Raw genomic sequence first — 18,342 nt, 5'->3', positions numbered from 1 at the left:
TAAGGATTTTTTTTTCTTGCCCAATGGCCACTGGAAATATCCACCAGCCTCTTATTATCCTGCACTGACAACTTATTTTTCTAAATGCTGTTAGTTTTACGCTACATCTAACATAAAACATAGCTTTCCAAAAGATCTAGCTCGGCCTCGTCAGTTTACAGAATATTTTCTTGAACAAGATTGAGATATTTTTTTGGCACAAGTCAGGCGGACCTCGTCTTCTTTCCCGTCAGCAGTGGTTTTCGCTGCCATGGATGGCATTTTCTTTCTTCCAGTCTCTCTGTTGATGTTGAATCATGAACGCTGACCTTAGCTGAGGCAAGTTTAGCCTGCAGTGCTCTAGATGTTGATCTGGGTCCTTTTGTTATTGATATCACTGACTCTGTTTCTCCCCAAGGCTTGATGTTTTGCCTTTTCATCCCTCTTTGTGGTGTCAGAGAGGTTTGGCTTAAATCAGATTTTACAGTTCTGGGATCAGTCAATGCCTGGTTGTGGCTAGTAAAACTAAATTCCACTAGAAGTCATACTTCACACCCAATTGTTATGAAATAACCAGTGAAGATCATATTTGATTAGTGCAACTGATATTGTTTGTACAATATAAACGGACCCCATGCCCTTGCCATTGAGTACTTTCAATCAATATAATAATGTAACAGGGTCATTTCAAAATCAATTCCCTCTGTTGTAGATGATCTAAAGGCCTGCAATCTTAAAATCCATCTGTGCTTGTTTCCTTGCTTTGTCTGCTGCATTCCTCCACAATATGACTCACTGCTCATTTGGAGGTAATGAATGCATGTGTGAAAGAGGACTGTGAGAAAGGAGCCGGTCAGGCTCAAACAACAGCATGTGAAGTGCCCTCAGAAGCCGCGAGAGCTCCTTCTGAGAGAGGCAGCCGACGGGTGGCACATTTCCCAACGGCAGGCGTGATTTGAATGGAAAGTGGCAGTGGGAGATGGATTACCACAAGGAGCGGGCTGGGAGGGGACTTTAATCCTACAGCCATGCATACACAAACACACCGACGCGTGTACGTGATCGCCTATAACGTCCATCCAATATGCCCGAACATGCTCTCCGATGCAAGGCATGCTTCCTTCTCACCGCAGTTCAGTTTTTAGCTGTGTGCGCGCGATGGGAAGAAACGGACTGAAACCAACAAGACAAAACCCTAAAAATGAATGAGGACAGTGGTTTTTGCTGTGTCTACCTAGTAATTTCCACTGCCCAATACATCCTTCTCTCGTCTTTGAGTTTTTAGCATCTCAAGAGTTAGAGCTGTCTCTTCTCTCCTCTATGCAACCTACTATTGCCAGACCTAAGATAACAGGTTCATTTCCATCAAGTGTGTGTACGTCTGATGCCAGAAGAATGACTTGTCTGGGGAAAGTTGCCTTGGAGGCAATTCAATACTTTGAAGGGTAAAATTTTGATTTTATTGTGAAGTACTTCTAGGTAGCCCCTCTACTTGTGATTCTGGTCTTTATGGAGAAAAGCTGAAAACTAGTATTGGACACCTAGCAAAAAATGTTCACCCCCTTGGTTGTTTTTATCCTTTGTCTTGCTTTTTCAAATAATGATACACAAAATCTGGTTCTTTTGTCAAATAAAAATGACAAAAAACAACTTTAAAGTCAAAGTGAAAACTGATTTCTATGAAATAATGATGAATACAAATGTGTATAATGAATGAAGTGACTGACGTGATGCGAAAGAGGTTTAGCAAAATTATGTTTGTAACCTCTCGAAGGTCCAATCACTGCTTAATCAGCATTTTTGGTTACCACTGTAGCATCAAGATAAAAAACACTCCAAGCAAGTAATAGAAAAAGTTATTAAAAAGGATAAGTCAGGGGATGGATGCAAAAAAAAATCCTAAAATATTATCCCTCTTCTTAATAAATCTAATCGAATTATTAATTAATTTATTTTTACATTTTCAGGTTGACATTGGGAAACTGTTTTGCACATATTTACTAGAAGTGCCAATATGTGTCTAGCTTTGTATTTCACTGCAGCATGAGAATGGGGACACAATTCGAACAAATGCAGCAAAATGCCTCTAGGACGGCTTTCAGCCAACGGATGTGTCAGAAGTCATAACTGAATATGGTGTCTGAGTGGAGAAAACTTCAGCTGGATACTTGCTGACACATGGTCACGAACTGTGTCTCTCTACTTCAGGGATCAGCTCTTTACACTTTATTGTCCAAGTGCAAACTGACTGGTCTGGTGTCTTTGTGTTAAAACTGAGTTCCATTTCTATATCAGGCTGTAGGCTCAGTTGGACTCAAGAAAAGAAGCAGGTCATGGAAAACTTTCGCTGTTGTTTGTCGCTCCCTGCGTCGAGTCATAATGCACCTCTGTGAACTAGGAAACCTTCTGAGGCTTTTATGTCAAAATAGGTAGTTCGACTAATCTGCTTTATGTAATAGTAGCGCATAAAAATGTTCAGATTAATCGCATGCATTAACGCGTTAACATTGACAACCTGTTTAAATCTTCACACGTCTTTCCATAAAGTTCTGTACTGTCGTCAAACAGGAAAGCGGCTCGTTCAGACTCGGCTGTACTGGGTTGCATCAGCAGCAGAAGTGGCTGCTATAACCACCTCACTGGAAGTGCTAATGGTATTGACCACTTCAAGAGAAGTTAGAGAAGGACATTGCTGGAGCTGGCAGTAAACATCTCCAGACTGACAGGTCATGGTGACTGCTGCCTTGATTGCTTTCATTGCTCACACATTGTCCAAAGTCAGACCTGCCAGCCTGGGACTCAGTCACATCTGCCAGAATCTGCTCCGAGAATCCCATCCCATGAACAAATCGGGAAAAGTTTCGAGGAGTGATGTAACTGACAGCAATAAACCCCAGACAGATCAAACAGCTAAAGTACGATCTGATAATTACTTTCCCCTCTTTTCAGTTTGATCTTCTCTCCAAAGAAATAGTCAGTATGTAAACAACAGTTAATGCGGTTGTAATGACAGAGTCGCCTGCTGATGTAAGAAAACTGGAGCGAGGCTATTTACTATGACGGAAACAAAGACTCTGATATAATATTCATCATTCCTGCCTCTCCACTTTGGCTTTAATAAGGAGAAAAACAAACCCAATCAGCTGCAGATCACTGGTTTTGAACAACAATGTGATTGCTACATTATATCGAAAAACTATAAAACCATCATATCATTCATTAATGCAATAAAGGAGTAATTGCAAGAGAACAATGTGCGCGCGAGTCTAATAAAGCGTCTTCTGTTTCTTCTAATGTGGCATCAAAGCGATTTCATCAGCAAAGACACATTCATAAAATATGATGCTGCACAAAAAGAGCTTTTTCATTACCCTCCTCATCGTATATAGTTTAAACATTCATTACCTAAATCAAACATTCATTACCGTCTGCATTTACAAAGTAAGTAGACGTATCTCGTGTAATTCTCTGCAAATATTGGGCTTTCATTAGATGCACAGCAGTGTTGCTCTGCTCCTACAGTTGAAATGAGTAACATTTTAATCATTTAGTAAAATAAACCTGCATGTAAATTACGGCTGGGACAGGAAGGTCTGGCTCTGAATGAGAGGGATGTCCCCCAAGGATATTTTATTGGGCATGAGTAATATTTGTGCAAATTAAAAACGGAAAACAATTTATGATAGGCGTTACAAAACTTTGTTAAATATGGATTCCCTCGTCCCGATCGGTGGAATCCACGTAACAGGGTCTAATGCTGCATGTAATTAATCTTCAAGATGGCTTTTTAAAAAAACATACGTAGACCTGTATATTCATTTCACAACAAAAAACATAGAAATGAACAGAAACATTGAAAATGAAAGCATGTGTCAAATTGTGCTGAGTTTGGACTAAAATAAGAATTTGAATCAAACTGCGTTCCCATTGACCACAATTGCGCAATTTGACATTTTAAAAATTAATTTGCTCAATCAATCAATCAATCAATCAAGTTTACTTGTAAACCATATTTCAGCAACAAGGCAGTTCAAAGTGTTTTTCATCATAATGGAAACAACAGTTTTGAGAAAACTGTGGTATTTTTGGACGCATCAAAATTGGTTTATTTTTATATTATGTTCTTTTTGCATCACTTGAATCACATGATCAACAACCAGACGTTGCCACTGGCGCAAACCATAAAGAAGAAGATGACTGGAAGTAGTTGGAGGACCATGGCAGTGGCATGTTTTCAATGACTTAACACATGAACAAACTTATTCATGTGTTATTTTAATTGCATTTGTTACTTAATGGAAACACCCCAATTGCGACATTGTGTTTTTGTGACACATTTTGACAAAGTTTTGCTCACATTTGTAATGAAAACACAGCTAGCGACTTAAAAGGCCAACTCAGGAGAAAGATAATCAAAATAAAGAATTTGGCTAAACAGTGAAAATCCAGATTTAAACAATAAAGAACATGTCCATAGGTGTGCAATTAGAAAAAACACTCCAAAAATAAAAAACTCAAACTCAAGTAGCTGGCAAAACAAACTGCTTCACTGCAGCTGCAGGTGCGAACACGTTTAACCCTACAGCAGCACCACCATGGAAAAGCTGGATAAGATCATGTTTTAGGTTCCCAAAGATGTACATCTTGACAAATTCTTGTTTGTTGAGTCAGGATTTTACGTTAATTACTACATATAGAATGGATGCACCTGTTTCTAAGGTTACAGATCTAAGTGATTTCCAATGTACCTAAAACTGGAGCGTGTGAAAAATAAACACTGCAAAGAATTCTGTCAACTAGTGAGTAAATGGAAGTGAATGAAAGGCTCCTGTAACTCATAGCGACTCAAAGCTCTGTGTTTCATGCATCGATTAGACACAAACAGGTCTTACAGGGCATTCTGAAAAGAAAGAGACGGGGGGAAAAAAAACAGCATACAAAGGTTCAGTTTCTTTCCCCTCAAAGCGTCTGACCCCTGAGACCGGACTTGACCACTGGCATGTATCCTGCACAGCTTCACCTGTCGTTACCCATCTTTATCTTGCACTCTGTCTGAACAAATCGCTTAGCTTACTCCTCCTCTACACCTTTACTGTCTCCAACAATTCAACTCAAGAACGCTGCGGGCAACTGTACAATTCAGAGTGGAAAAGAAAAAAAATAACAAAAACACAGATATTTCCAGGACCATAAATGGGAGCAGAGTGGTTTATACTGCTTGATTATTATTTTTAAAGTGCACGTTGAGATCAATGGCAACAGGAAATCCTGACACGTTTGAAACTATTTTCTGTTAACCAATGATTAGCTGGTTAGCAGCAATCTCTTTTTTGTTTGTTTTTTTTTGGTCGATGAATCACCAATACCTAGGCACAAACATGTTTCAGTAATAGCCACACGCTTCAGTCGGAAGTTGTAACGAAGCGACTGAGAGAGTTAACTAGTTTCAATATCAGTGAGGTGTTTAAAAATTGCACAAGGATGAAGTTTGCAGAAAGGAAACTGGGCTAACTCTGGAGTACGTCTTCCATTCATTAAGGCTCCCACTTCTGAACAGGCACAGATAATTCAGTGGACAACAGGAAGGCTAAATGTATCGCAGCAAAGTTTCTTTTTGTTCCTCTGAAAAAAAATCAGAAGAGTTGGGGAAAGGATCCGTGTTACCTGAGAAATACACAGACTGGTGTTTACAGTTTCTAATGCTAATGCTAATTACTCTGTCTGTAATGGAGTCTGTGTCATCTCCCACATACACACACCATTATAGACACATAGTGTTTCGAACTCTGGCAATTATTTAATTTATTTCTTTGAAATGAATAGGAACTTTCTAAACCCAGCTTCACACTTTATAAAACCAGAAATTGGATTAGGCCATGAAGTTCTGATCGGTGCGTCCCACCCGCTGTATTAACACATCAATCAACTGCATGTTCCCCAACTGCTACCTGTATCAAGAAAACTAGAAAACTATTTCTGTTTTCTTTTGGGGCCAGTGTCATATTTTGTAAATAAAATTATATTTTGCTTAATTTCGAACAAGTAAAATGACAGAGGAAAAAAAAAAAGAAAAATAATTTAAAAAGCAAAAAGTAGCACAATAGCAATTGAGCATAAAAAAAAAAACAAATCTTCAGTCAGAGGTAGGAAGATATTAAATCCTACCCCCTGTTGTCTCATCCATATATGTCTCACATTATACAGATTTTATACATCTAAATTTTTACTCTTTCCTAATTATAACTGTACAATTAATTTCCACCATAATAGACATGTGAAAACTGTGATGTGCTTTTGCATTCGTGGCCAATTAATACATCCAACTGCCTTCAAAAGTAATCTAGTTAGAAATATTTTCTTGTCTGTATACAAACCTTAAAATTAAGTGAATAATAATAGTAATAAATGAAATCAGTTAAAAAACTTTATTTTCTAACGTCTATATCTGATACTAAAGTTTCTTTTTAATCTGAAACATCATACAAATACAAGGACAAATACTTTTATTGTACTTCTCTCTTTAGCAGGATGCTGTACAATATGAGTATATTAAAATAATACTTCATAGCCTGACGAAACTACTAGTTGGAGTCTGGTGAATCGTTTCTCTTGCTACTAAAAAAATGAATGAATAATCCTTCCTCAGCAGAACCAGTTTATAGCATTCATCAAGGACGCTCTGGCTCTGAAGTTATAAATAACTCTTGCATGTTTCTATATAACAGCGTCTGCCTGTGCCTTATGAAGGTGACGTCTGGGCTTTCTGTTTGCTTTCTTGTGCAGATGCTGATGGCGTCTGAGGGAGAAACTGTGGTGCGGGGGGGGGAAGTGATTTTACCACGGCGGGATTGTGAAAGAACAGAGTTGTGAAGGAAACATTGTGTTAGAAATACAGGAGGATGGCAGAGAAACAGAAAAGAGGGGCTGAAATGAGGCAAATGGAGGCCACAGCAGTGATAGTAAAAGTAGGAGAGTAAGACACAGAGAGAGAAAGAGAGACAGAAGTCGAGTACTCCACCTTTCTGCAGACTCATGTCTACCATGCGAGGTTCAGCCAGCTCCAGGAAGAAGTTCTTGTTTTTCTCATACTCCTCATCGTCAATAATTTTCACGTGAACAAACTTGCTGCGAGAGGGGGGAAACGACAAAGGACAGGGTTTTTGCGAAAGGCAAGGGAACAGAAAAAAACAAAACAAAAGACAGAGAAGGGGAGGAGGGAGAGAGAGAAGAGAAAGGTTAATTTGCGATGGAGGGACACGGGAAGTGCGCTGTAAGTTGGATTAATAATCAGCATGGAAGAAAGGTTAGACGGCGAACGGTCTGCTCGCTCTGCAGCAGGCCTGTCAGTCAGCCGTCAGACATGACATGTAGGGCTGCTAACCTGCGAGCTCATTGGCCGGCGCTGGTGTCATGACAACCACATTCATCACTGCATCCAGCACAAGTGGGACATGAGTAAAAACCCGTCCATGGCAGAGTGGACGGCAAACCAAAATGAACTGAAAACACGAGCTTCTAGTCAGTCTGGCTGTGAACAGTGTACAATTTATTTATTTTTAGTCACAAAAAGTAAATGCCACAGCGCCTTTCAAAAATATCATTTTCACACATCACAAAATATTTTGCTGGGATTTTTTACGAGGTAGAAAAACAGCAGGTGGCTCATATTTGTGAAGTGGAATAGAAATGATACATGGTTTCACTTCCTAAAATAAAAATTGAAAAGTGTGAGTTGATTTTTTTTGTGAACATTCTCAAAACCTTCAGTGAAGTCTTTTATTTTTACAAACTAATTTTACACAAATTTTCTCTGTTTGAAATCTCTATTTCAAATGTAAAACTAAAAGTAAAATGGAAAAATAAATAAATAAAATAAAAAAAATAGGAATAATAAAACATTAAAAAAAAAAAACTTTTCATTTTCATTACGAAGTTCAAAGTTCCAGAGCATTACCTGTCATCTGTCCTGGTGAGTTTGGTTTCTCCATAGTTAAGCCAGTAGCAACAAAATGAAGCCTTTTTGCCAAAGAGGTGCAAAAATATAAAGTTAAGATTATAATGAAGCTAATAGCGAAAATTCAACCTGGAAGACTCCATCCCCTCCGTTCGTCCATCGGCGTCATGCTCATCTCCGACCTCAGCGCTGGACCACACCTGGCGTGTCCAATCATCAATCAAGCTCAGCATAAAAGGATCCACACCCAAGTCGTCGGCCGCTTCCCAGCTGCGTTTAACCCACCACCTCCTCTTCTCCACCCACATCCTTCTGCTCTCCAGGATGGCACCTTTTCCAGACCTCCACCACCAGTGTCGGGCCCCGGGGGAGAGCATCCCTAATCGGTTATCGGGATGTTCATCGAGTTCACATCAAATCTCAGCTCAGATCAGCTGCCGGGGCCCGAGCGCCAAAGAACTGTTATTCATTGCTGTCATTAAATCTTTTAATTGTTCCTTTTTCTTTGTCTGAGTCTTTCCAGATTGAAATAGCTATAGCTATCAGCTCTGTTCAGTTTTGTCCCATTAAAATCAAGCCGTTGTGGCGCTAGTTGCGTCTCCATAAATTACGCCAACTGGAATAACAAAAATAAATTTCCTTAATAGAAATTTATTTTGAACATGAGATTTTGAAAAATCTCATGTTTTTTGATTTTGATTTGATACTTTAAACCATTCCACCTGTGCAAAACACCTGGGTGGACATAGCACTGCCTTTGAGGACGCAGCTCCTTCTCCACGACTCCCCCACTTAGCTCCTTCAGACTAGCCAGCAGCAATTAGCAAACACCTGGTGGAACCGCGCGTCTGCTGAGCTCATCATAGAAGCTACTTCTCAGTCCAATACTGGTAAAAATGCTTTTAGAGGGTTAATAGAGGAGCGATGTCTTGACTTTCTCAAGGTGGAAGTTTCAGAAAGAGCAGGAATTTTTAAAGAGACAGAGTCCCAATTTCAAGGCGTTAAATTATGAAGTCAAATTTCTTTAAAGTGATATTTGATAAATATAGCATTTGTATAACAACTGAAGGTAACATAGTTACTTTATCGTGGTGTAAAATGGCACCATGTGCCTGGAAAGCACTGCGCCTTTAAGGACATCATGATAAAGTGGCCTGATCCCACCTCACAGTTACGTGCTACTTTGTGGTGCTTCCATTCCTCCGTCACGGTGCTTCCAGGCAGACTGATGGTTGGACACTGCTATTTTTCAACGCACAGACAAAGAGAGAAGTAGTTCATTGCAGGGTTTATGACTCCGGTTTGAGGAGAACGCTCCTTTAATGAAGCCAAATGTCTTGAGGGTGTGATGCCCTTCCTTTGGAAAAAGCGCTACGTGGAACATCATCACACAGAAACGGCTCAATATGGCACCGCGGCCCCAGCGGCGCTCTCTCCACTGATCGCCCCTAATTGATCTTTATAAAGAGCTATTGACTGGTCCGGGCGGCTAAGTGGTCAGTGGGTACCCTGATGCCTCAGCGGCGGCTCGCCCAATCACAGGGAGGCGGGGGGAGGGAGGAGGAAGGGACTCCTCGAGGAATAGCCTCGCTGATTTCAGCCGGACTCGTGCAAACGTTACATCACACGCTGTCGGTTGCAGGGAAATGAAAACAAACCCTAAATGAGTCATGACACTCTCTGCATCCGCTCTCTCAGGCTTCAGAAAGCACGCCCCGCGAGCGTCAGACAAGCCAACAACAGCCGACAGTGGCACAGCAAGCCCTGGAAAAAGGGGATGACATACTTTATTATGCGTCTGACACCTCATGGGAGAACGCTTTTCCTGCTAATACAAGCGAAGGGAAACCGGATTTTTCTGCATGTTATTTGGGTGATGCATTTAGAAAGCAGGAGTCCCAGCTAATAAGATGAGTGGCCCGGCGCCATTCATTATAGATAGCCGCTCATCTATAATGAGCGGCTATTATAGATAGCCGCTCATTATAGATGAGCGGCTATCATCTATAATGAGCGTATAATGCATGCAAACATGCATTTGACGCATGTTTGCATGCGTCAAATGCAATTTGACGCATGCATTGAGTCAAAAAGCAGCTCATTCTCTGACTTTCCAACAGCGCACACTTTGTGTCGGTACCAGTGCTAATGCACACTTGGCTTACATTACTGAAACTTTTTGGAAAAACTGTACTTTTAGGGGTATTATTATTATAATTATTTTAACTATGCTGTGCTTTTCACATTAACTTGAATAATTTCAATATAATGCAGCACTACTCCTACTTGAGTAACATTTCTGGATACTCTACCCACTCTGAGTAACTTCACTGAATGAAGGACAAACTTGTTTTAACCCAACATTCACCAGACACAGACACACACCTGAGTCTTTGGTTAGCGTTTCATAAGTTTAGAAAGAAACTGTTTTGGAAAATATTTATTTAGCCTGATTTTGTTATTTTGTAATATTAATTATTTTCACTGGTTAAGAGCAAAATTTCCACATAACTTTATATTTTTGGTCCATTCGATAATGTCATTTTCAAAAATGAAATTGTTGTTTTTTTGATCTGGCCTTTTTACCAAATACCCTTTTACTCTTATTAAGGTTTTTGATGGGGACAAACAGACAGTAGACAAACTGTGTGTTTGTCTTCTGTGTGTCTACTGTGTGTAGACAAACACACAGTTTTTTTTTTTTTTATAATTGTGGAAAAGATGTACAGCAGTTGAAATTCTGTCTCATGAATCCAGACAAAAGCATGCTTTACATAGTAAATCCTATTCTCTGGTTAAAATGTTTGTAGCTCAGGATGCGAGTGACCATACGAGGGGAACTGTACAGTCTAACTGCCTTTTAACACACCGCGCACAGCAGAGCAATCCATCTTGCTTTCCCTCTCTTCACATCTCACCAGCGGGGCTTTCCTTTACTAGCCAGGCGACAAGTCTGCAGTGCCGGCTCTGCAGACGTGAACGGCACTTCGGTTTTCATCAGGACTGAGAACAAGACGCACGGGAGTCTAATGGACTAATGGGATCTGGCACACACACACACACACACACACACACACACACACACATGCACACACATTCACACACCGCCTGCATGTTGTGGGGGGTTGACATCAGTGCACGCTAAAAGCAAACCACAGATGCAGCCTCACTATTAATCTATGACACTCCACTCTATGGAAAAACAACAGAAAAAAGCAATTAATTTAATGACGTAAGATGCTGCCTCTGGGCTGTAAATAAGCAGCTGTGTCCAGATCTGTCATTTCATAGTTTTACTGTGACATCAGCTGGAAAAATGTACAAATATATATGTAAAAATCATCAGTTTAAAAGCTCTGAGCTGTTCAACTTTAGAAATCACATTAAACCCGACTAAATCTCCTAATTTAAGGTATTCAGTTGAAAGCAGGCAAACCAGTAGGATGTGCTAATTGCTGTGATCAGGCTACTGCTATTAGCAACTCAAGTCCATAAAAACATATTTTTCTTCTGAACATGTTCAGATTTCTTCACCTCCAATTTGGAGACTATTTTTGCAAACTTTGCCTACTAATTTCAGCCCTTAAACCCAAAAACCTCATTATACTCTAAACTCCTCATTTAGCTCATGCACAGGAGCGACTGCCATTAAAACAATTCCCATTGCACCAAAATCCTTCTAATTACATCTCACTAAGAAACTTAATGAATTTAAAGTCCTTTTGCTTTTAAACAGGAATTTTACTTTCTGTGTTTCACCATGTCTTTCTGCTAGATGAAGCCACTAAATGAACAACTGTTGCCGTAAATTAAAAGTTTTCTTCAGCATGTGACGTTGTCCTCTTCTCGGTGTTTCTGTGGGGGGTTTTCTCGTGAAAGCTTGGCCTTCTCGTGCTGAGCCACGTCCTGGCTCTGCTCAATGTTACTTCCTGTTGAAGCGTAGTTTTCCTTCCCTCCGGCTGTTTTCATTAACCATAAAAATTTAATTTACAAAAATAAATTTGCTTAATGGAAACACTTTAGTTCCAAAATAAAAGTCATGCTTTTTGATAAAAAGTTTTTGCGATAGGGTGAGGTGGGTTTTCTGCCGTATCAAAATCATTGTATTTCGCAAAACTGCAGTGGAAACACTTTGGTTTCGCTTGCACCACACAAGTCGTGACCTGGTGGAGGGTGACGGTTTGTTTCTGTTTTGTTTTGTTTTTTTCTAGGCCAACGTGCAGCTGGGTCCATCATTCATTAAAAGATTTGTGTCATTTGAACGTGTTGAATCCGTCGCTCTTCTGTGAAATCAATGACTACAATTTCCCCAAAACTGTGCATACGTCGCCGCACCCAAGTATAAGGTTCTTACCGTTCCAACGCCTGAATAAGACTCTGATGTCTCCTCTGATTGGCTCTCATAGATAATGAGTGCTAGCGCCATAACTGAATTATGGCTATTTCTCATTTAGCTGCTCACATCCATTGCTGCCATGATTTTTAATGACTTATTGCGAGAACAAGCATATTCTAGTGATTTCAATTTAATTTCTTATTTAATAGAAGCACTGCAATTGCAAAATTAAGTTTTTCGACACTAGATTTGCTCACATTTCACAGCTGCTGTCGCTGCCTGCTCAGTGTAGGATTACCGTAAAGTCGACGACACAACTTAAGCGATTGTGTGTCTCTACGTGCTCCGCCAGGAGGACTGAATGGAGCAAGTCAGTGATGCGATGCAATGTGCTGGGTATCCTTACATAAACAGAAAACTTTTAAACTAAACAATTAAAACGTATGTAATTAACTTGGAACATGTCTGTATGACTCAATTAAATTGACTTGTTTTGGTAAAAGGCTTGAGACGAGACTTGGTGCCATACGTGTAACCTGAATTGAATATAAACACACAGATCTGTACCTATCAGAGTACTGGAGAGCGTCAGAGCCTAAAACAGCTTCATTTAGAAGTGTATTTGGACGCTGTTGGATGTTTTCACCTGAGGTCACAAATGCTCGTTTTCTTGGCACTAGTGGCCTTTATTGACTAGAACTAAATGGGCAGCGAGGGAAGGAAGGAAGAACCCAGGATGGCTGCCGTTACGCTTCGCAACACCCCCATTGGAGCATCTGTGACTGTTGGATCAGGACTTCCTTCGAGCTGCAGAGATTTTCATGGCTTGACGAATTGAAATGATGGTCCCACCCAAGGTTTCCTGCCGATAGCTATCTGCGTGACATTGCAAATGCTTTCAGGATTCCATGACTAGAAAGGTCATACACACCATAATAGGTTCTGCTGGAAAAATAAACGACTTCTTTTTATGTCTCGCATGGAAGGTGCCTTTGCTTTGAAGGGTAAGAAGATGAGCCAATGAAACTAAAACAAAGTTAACTAATCCCATTTTTTAGGCTTAAAGGAAGATAGATATTCATTCTGGTGTTCAGGAAAAGAAATAATCTGACTAGTTGTATAGTACAGTGGATTAAAAGGTAGTCCAGGCTTTTCCAACAGTGCTCTCCCTTGTTAAACTGAATTACACTGATCTGTCAAAATTAATGTGATAATGATGTATTGATGTTAACATGGCAGACGAGGCACACTTAAGTTGGAGTGTGGGAAGTGCCACTGAGTAATGACTGGCGATTACAGGGTTCACACCTCCGCTGCACCAGGCTGCCAGAAGCCAGAGGCCTCTGCCTTTTCCAGATCCAGAGTGGATGTAGAGGGGCGCCCGGGGGGTTTGATGCAAACAGCAAAAGAAATTGAAAGATGGAAGACGGTGATGCAGAGAGGGCCAAAGAGAGAGTGCTGAACAGTGTCATTTCATCTGAAAAAACCAAACCACAGCTGATTTTTTTTTTGCTATAGCGTTCCTCTTGATTTCTGTTGTCACATACCCCTGCTTCCATTTTATCTCCATTAAAAGTAGAAATATGTCATTGCGAGAAAGACACCTCTATAGGTCAATAGGATATGTTTACACAAAATACAGGGGAACTCCCTGTATTTTCGGATGTTCCACGTTTAGACGGCACCGCCCAGAAATCTTGAGTCAGCTGTAGTCGTCATGCCAGACCACCAGATGGCACTGTGATTTTAGCATTTCATAGAGTACACAAGCACTTTAGACTCTTAGCTTACACCTCATAGTAACCCGTCTCCGTTTCCCATGAACAAAGTGTTAATGTGACACCTCTATTCCTTACCAGAAAGTGTGTTAAACTGAACAGGTTAAGTAGCACAAAACAGCACAATCCGGCATTGTTTTTGTTGTTACCCGACCGATGTGCGTTTTCACGCCTGCGGAGTGATTCACAGAAAAGTTTCACTCCGACACCTGGTTTCAAAAAGTGCCGTTGAGAGAGACTCCAGTCGCCCACGTAAACCAGCGGCTGGATCGCAACAAAAATGCTACTTTCATTGAACATTATTAATGTTGTGGGATATCATTACAAACTTAATTCCTTCTTTTTCTTATCTACCCTTTAATCACGTCCACCAAAGTCTTTCCCCATCTAATTGATTTAACCAAGAAAAACCCCTGAAGATCCAGTTCCTCAGGATAAGGAGCAGAAATTAATGGCAACATTTCTCTCTGCTGTCCTTCTGAAGAAACGACTTTCACTTTTAAACCAAAGCCTCATCTAATATTCACTCAAAAGTGCCTCCTTGTTCCGAGTTCCCTAAGAGTTTCTGTTTCACCTCCCTGCATTTATGCACCACCAGAGTACATGCAGAATAACTGAAACATTCATTCCTGAGCCCACACATTACTTCTGACTCACTGCGGTCTTCTGTTTTGCGGGATTACGAGAAAACCCCCTGTTCCTAAAAAGTTTTGCTCGTGGAGAACCTCCGCCTGCAGTTCAGCGGACATAAAGAGAAAACGAGCCGCCAGCACGTCAAAGCAACCAAGAGAGCAGGGCTTGTTTTCCAAACGCGGTTTGGATCAAGACGGAACAAAAAATAAATAAATAAATAAAAAATTCCAAAATGAAATCAAGACAGGCTGGGAAGAGAAAGAAAGAAGGAAAGAAAGAAAAAAAAGACCTCTGTGCCTCACGGGAAATCAGAGTCTTAATTAAACAGGCCTGGTTTCTGTCACCAAGCTCAGGGATTATGGGGCGCGCTCATTACAGTCCTGATTATTGCTTTTCTCTAGCAATCACAGAAAAAAAAAAACAACAGTAAACGCATTTGTCAATGATTTCTTGAAAAAAAAATTCTCTACAGATTTCCTGTTTCACGCTCGTTGTGTCTGAATCTGCTCCCTCTGAATTCCTTCCCAGCTCCCTCTGGTCTGATGAGGCGAACAAGTACCAAACGATACGACGAGCAACTCCAGCAGCCAAAAACACCGATTCTATGGGGAATCGCAATTCCTAGTCCTGGAAATTCTTGATTGGAAATTTTCAAAAATGGAATTTAAAATACGTTTAATTTGTACGTGTTTGCCACTGTAGAAGGCAGCCTCACCCACAGTATATGTTTGAGTTTAAGTCACAGAGTTTGAAGCACAAACCTGTTTTTGTTTTTGTTTAAGTATAAACTGATATAATTTGGTACAGCATTATTGTGTTGACAGAAGTATTTAAAATAATTGTTCACATGACCTTTACCTATTATCTGTCACATAATTTAGACAGAGTATCTAACCATTTGATTTGAAAAATTAGTTTCAGAATTGAAAATTGTTTCTTTATCAAATTATGACGTTGAAAATTGCAATCAAATCGAATCGCTTGACACTAAACACCACAAAAACAAGGAAATGCTGCACAGCTTCTAAAAGTAGACATCAATATTACAAATATTACATAAACAAAAAAAAAAGGTGAACAGACCTGTCCAGACTGTTTCTGCAATCAATCCATATATGATTAAAAAATACTATTCTGCAGTAATTTAATGCAGAAGCTAAAAACATAACTACGATGACCTTTGCTCCAATGTAATGTATTCTAAACGATCCACACAAAAGTGTCCTAACTAAACGCAAAACAGGAAATTAACATTTTTACAAAGTTAGCTGTAACTTATCTCCAGTTCAACCAGGAGACAGATTCAAAAATAATTTGGGTGCACAGTATATATTTTTTTTGCGTTATTTGCAAATGGAGTCCATCCATATGTAATTTAGTCTCGGTCTGGCGTTTTTATGAAAGTCTCTTATTGGGAGCATAAACAGGCCAGAGATCCAGTTCTTAGAGAACTTTCAAACCAAATTATGTTACATTGTAAACAAGAAGACTAAGCTGCTCAGTTCAGGTGGGACAAAAACTGAGCCTTCTGGACTCCATCCAAAATGTGCATTGGAAAGCTAACCCTGCATGGGCACCAAATGAAGATGTAAAATGGTGGAGCAAAAATAGGAACATTAAGAAGCACCCCGAGTTCAAATCTTCAGCAGAAATCTTAATAAAACAGTCTCTGCAAGGCAGGTCATGCTGTGGATTGGTCACAGCGCTCAGCTGCGATGCCTTCATACGTTTTCTACAGTAGATCTTGGGTGAGTGAGATTCCTCACCGTTAAAACACTTAAAAAGGGAATTCAACTTCTGTTCAGTTTTATCTTTCCTGTCTGCTGCTGGAAACGGTTTGGCTGATGGGATCAGGCTCAGATTAAGCGGCACTTTTATTTCCAAATCAGACGGCAGCCGCCGCCGTGAAACGCGTCGCTGGTGGCATAAATACAGGGCAATGCAGAAAGAGTAAAATACATGGTAGTCTGTGGCCGGAAGGTAACATTTTGAGGATGCATACTTTTGAGAGAAACTTTAAGAGGAAGAGACATTTCGCCCACTTTTTTTATTTTTCTATTTCTACCTTACGTTGAATCTGCTCTGCTTGGAGCTGAGGTTTCTTTCTTTTAAAAAAACTTCTGTCTTGGGAATTATGGATGATTTTAAAAATAACACTGGATGACAAACAGATTGTTGTTGATGATGAGTCATCTGTGAAAATAATAATTATTCAACCAACAAAATCCACTTTTAAAGCAAATGTGTTATTTTTATCTTGTACATCGATTTAAGCTCACTTAAACTGAGCAGTTCTACTGATGCATCAGAAATCGAGAGTCCAAGCTGTTGTTTTTTTGTTGGGTTTTTTAATTTAATATTGCCAACACGTCGTCACGGGAAATTGCTGTTTAAAATAACTTCAGAAAGAAAGGAACTGGTCGCTCTATAATAGCAGCTTGCCTGGCTTTTATTCCCAGAAACAATTTATTTATTTATTTTTTTTAAGTTTTAACTTTCTGTGCTTTGCAGCACCAAAAGCTCTACCGGAAAACTATCGTCATAATAATTCAGCACCATCATTTAGCTTGTTACTGGAACCACAGTAGAGCAATTTGTTTTTGGAGCTGCAACACTGGAAAGATTACACTGCAAGAGTATTTGGTGCATTCAACACCTGGATATTGTTCCTGTCTTCTGTGCAGGAACAATATTCGACTTGTGAGAGAAGATTTAATATCCATACCCTTAGATTAAAATGCCACCTCCAAAATAATCCACTATGTTAAAATACATTTGAGAAAATAATACTACCTGAAAAAAGCTACAAGATTAGCTTTCACTGTACTACGAAATATAATTCTGGATGTATTAACTGTTAAATGTGTTTGTCTTGTTCATGTTTCACAATGAGTGAATTCCAACAACACTCACTATTTTGTTTTGGAGAGAAAAAAAAAATCAAATGTTAATATTTTGATTTTGATCAGAATTTAAGATGTTGATTAGTGTTAGTATGAAAAACTAAAACTACAACTGTAACTAATAAAGACTAAAACAAAACAATGTTTGACTAATAACTAATAAAAAACACACTCCTGAAAACTATAACGAACTGAATTAGACAAAAAATCACAACCATAATTAAAGCCCTAAAACTTTTGTAACCCTGGTGGAGTAAAGGAGGCGCATTGAAACATTTGTATGAATTAAACTTATTGTCCTTCAGTTGCTAAACTTATAAAATCCCTCCTCACATATTGATTAAAACATACTGAAATACAATGTAACGTCACCCAATTTGTCTTAGCATTGCCTTGCACATCAGCCGACAGCGTTAGCCTTGGTTATGCCTCCTGTACATTCTCATCATTCATCAGCCTGAACCGCAGAACCCTGAGTTTGTGAGAGTGATGCAGTTGACCGTGCAGAACGCACGAGGTGCCGCGGTAACAGTCCGATCAATAAAGTATAAATAACTGCACAATATTGTTTAGAGGACGTAGGCGGTGGATGTGTCATCACCGGCTGATACGCGCACCAGCACAAGATACACTTAACCAGATGGAGAGGTGAAGCCTCCCGGTGAGCCGGGCACTCCGGCGCATGACTGATGTGAAGCTCATGACGAGCGCTTGCAGTGTGAACGCTGCCAGGTTTATTAATACCGTTGCACAGAGGAG

The 18,342-nt window shown here is 39.8% G+C and overlaps 1 protein-coding gene across 2 annotated transcripts in view; it reads right to left on the bottom strand.

Annotated features, from left to right (window-relative positions):
• slc8a3 (solute carrier family 8 member 3) overlaps positions 1–18,342 on the bottom strand; it is a 131,914-nt gene that overhangs the window by 30,313 nt on the left and 83,259 nt on the right. For both annotated transcript variants that reach the window (XM_007561885.2, XM_007561887.2), the window contains exon 3: positions 6,998–7,104. In XM_007561885.2, the coding sequence (XP_007561947.1) occupies positions 6,998–7,104 (107 nt within the window). The remainder of the gene's footprint in view (positions 1–6,997; positions 7,105–18,342) is intronic.

Source organism: Poecilia formosa, unplaced genomic scaffold (assembly GCF_000485575.1).
Source record: "Poecilia formosa unplaced genomic scaffold, Poecilia_formosa-5.1.2 Scaffold131, whole genome shotgun sequence".
Lineage (NCBI taxonomy): Eukaryota > Metazoa > Chordata > Actinopteri > Cyprinodontiformes > Poeciliidae > Poecilia > Poecilia formosa.
The sequence above is the reverse complement of the archived record's forward strand: the minus strand, read 5'-3'. Positions and strand labels throughout refer to the sequence as shown.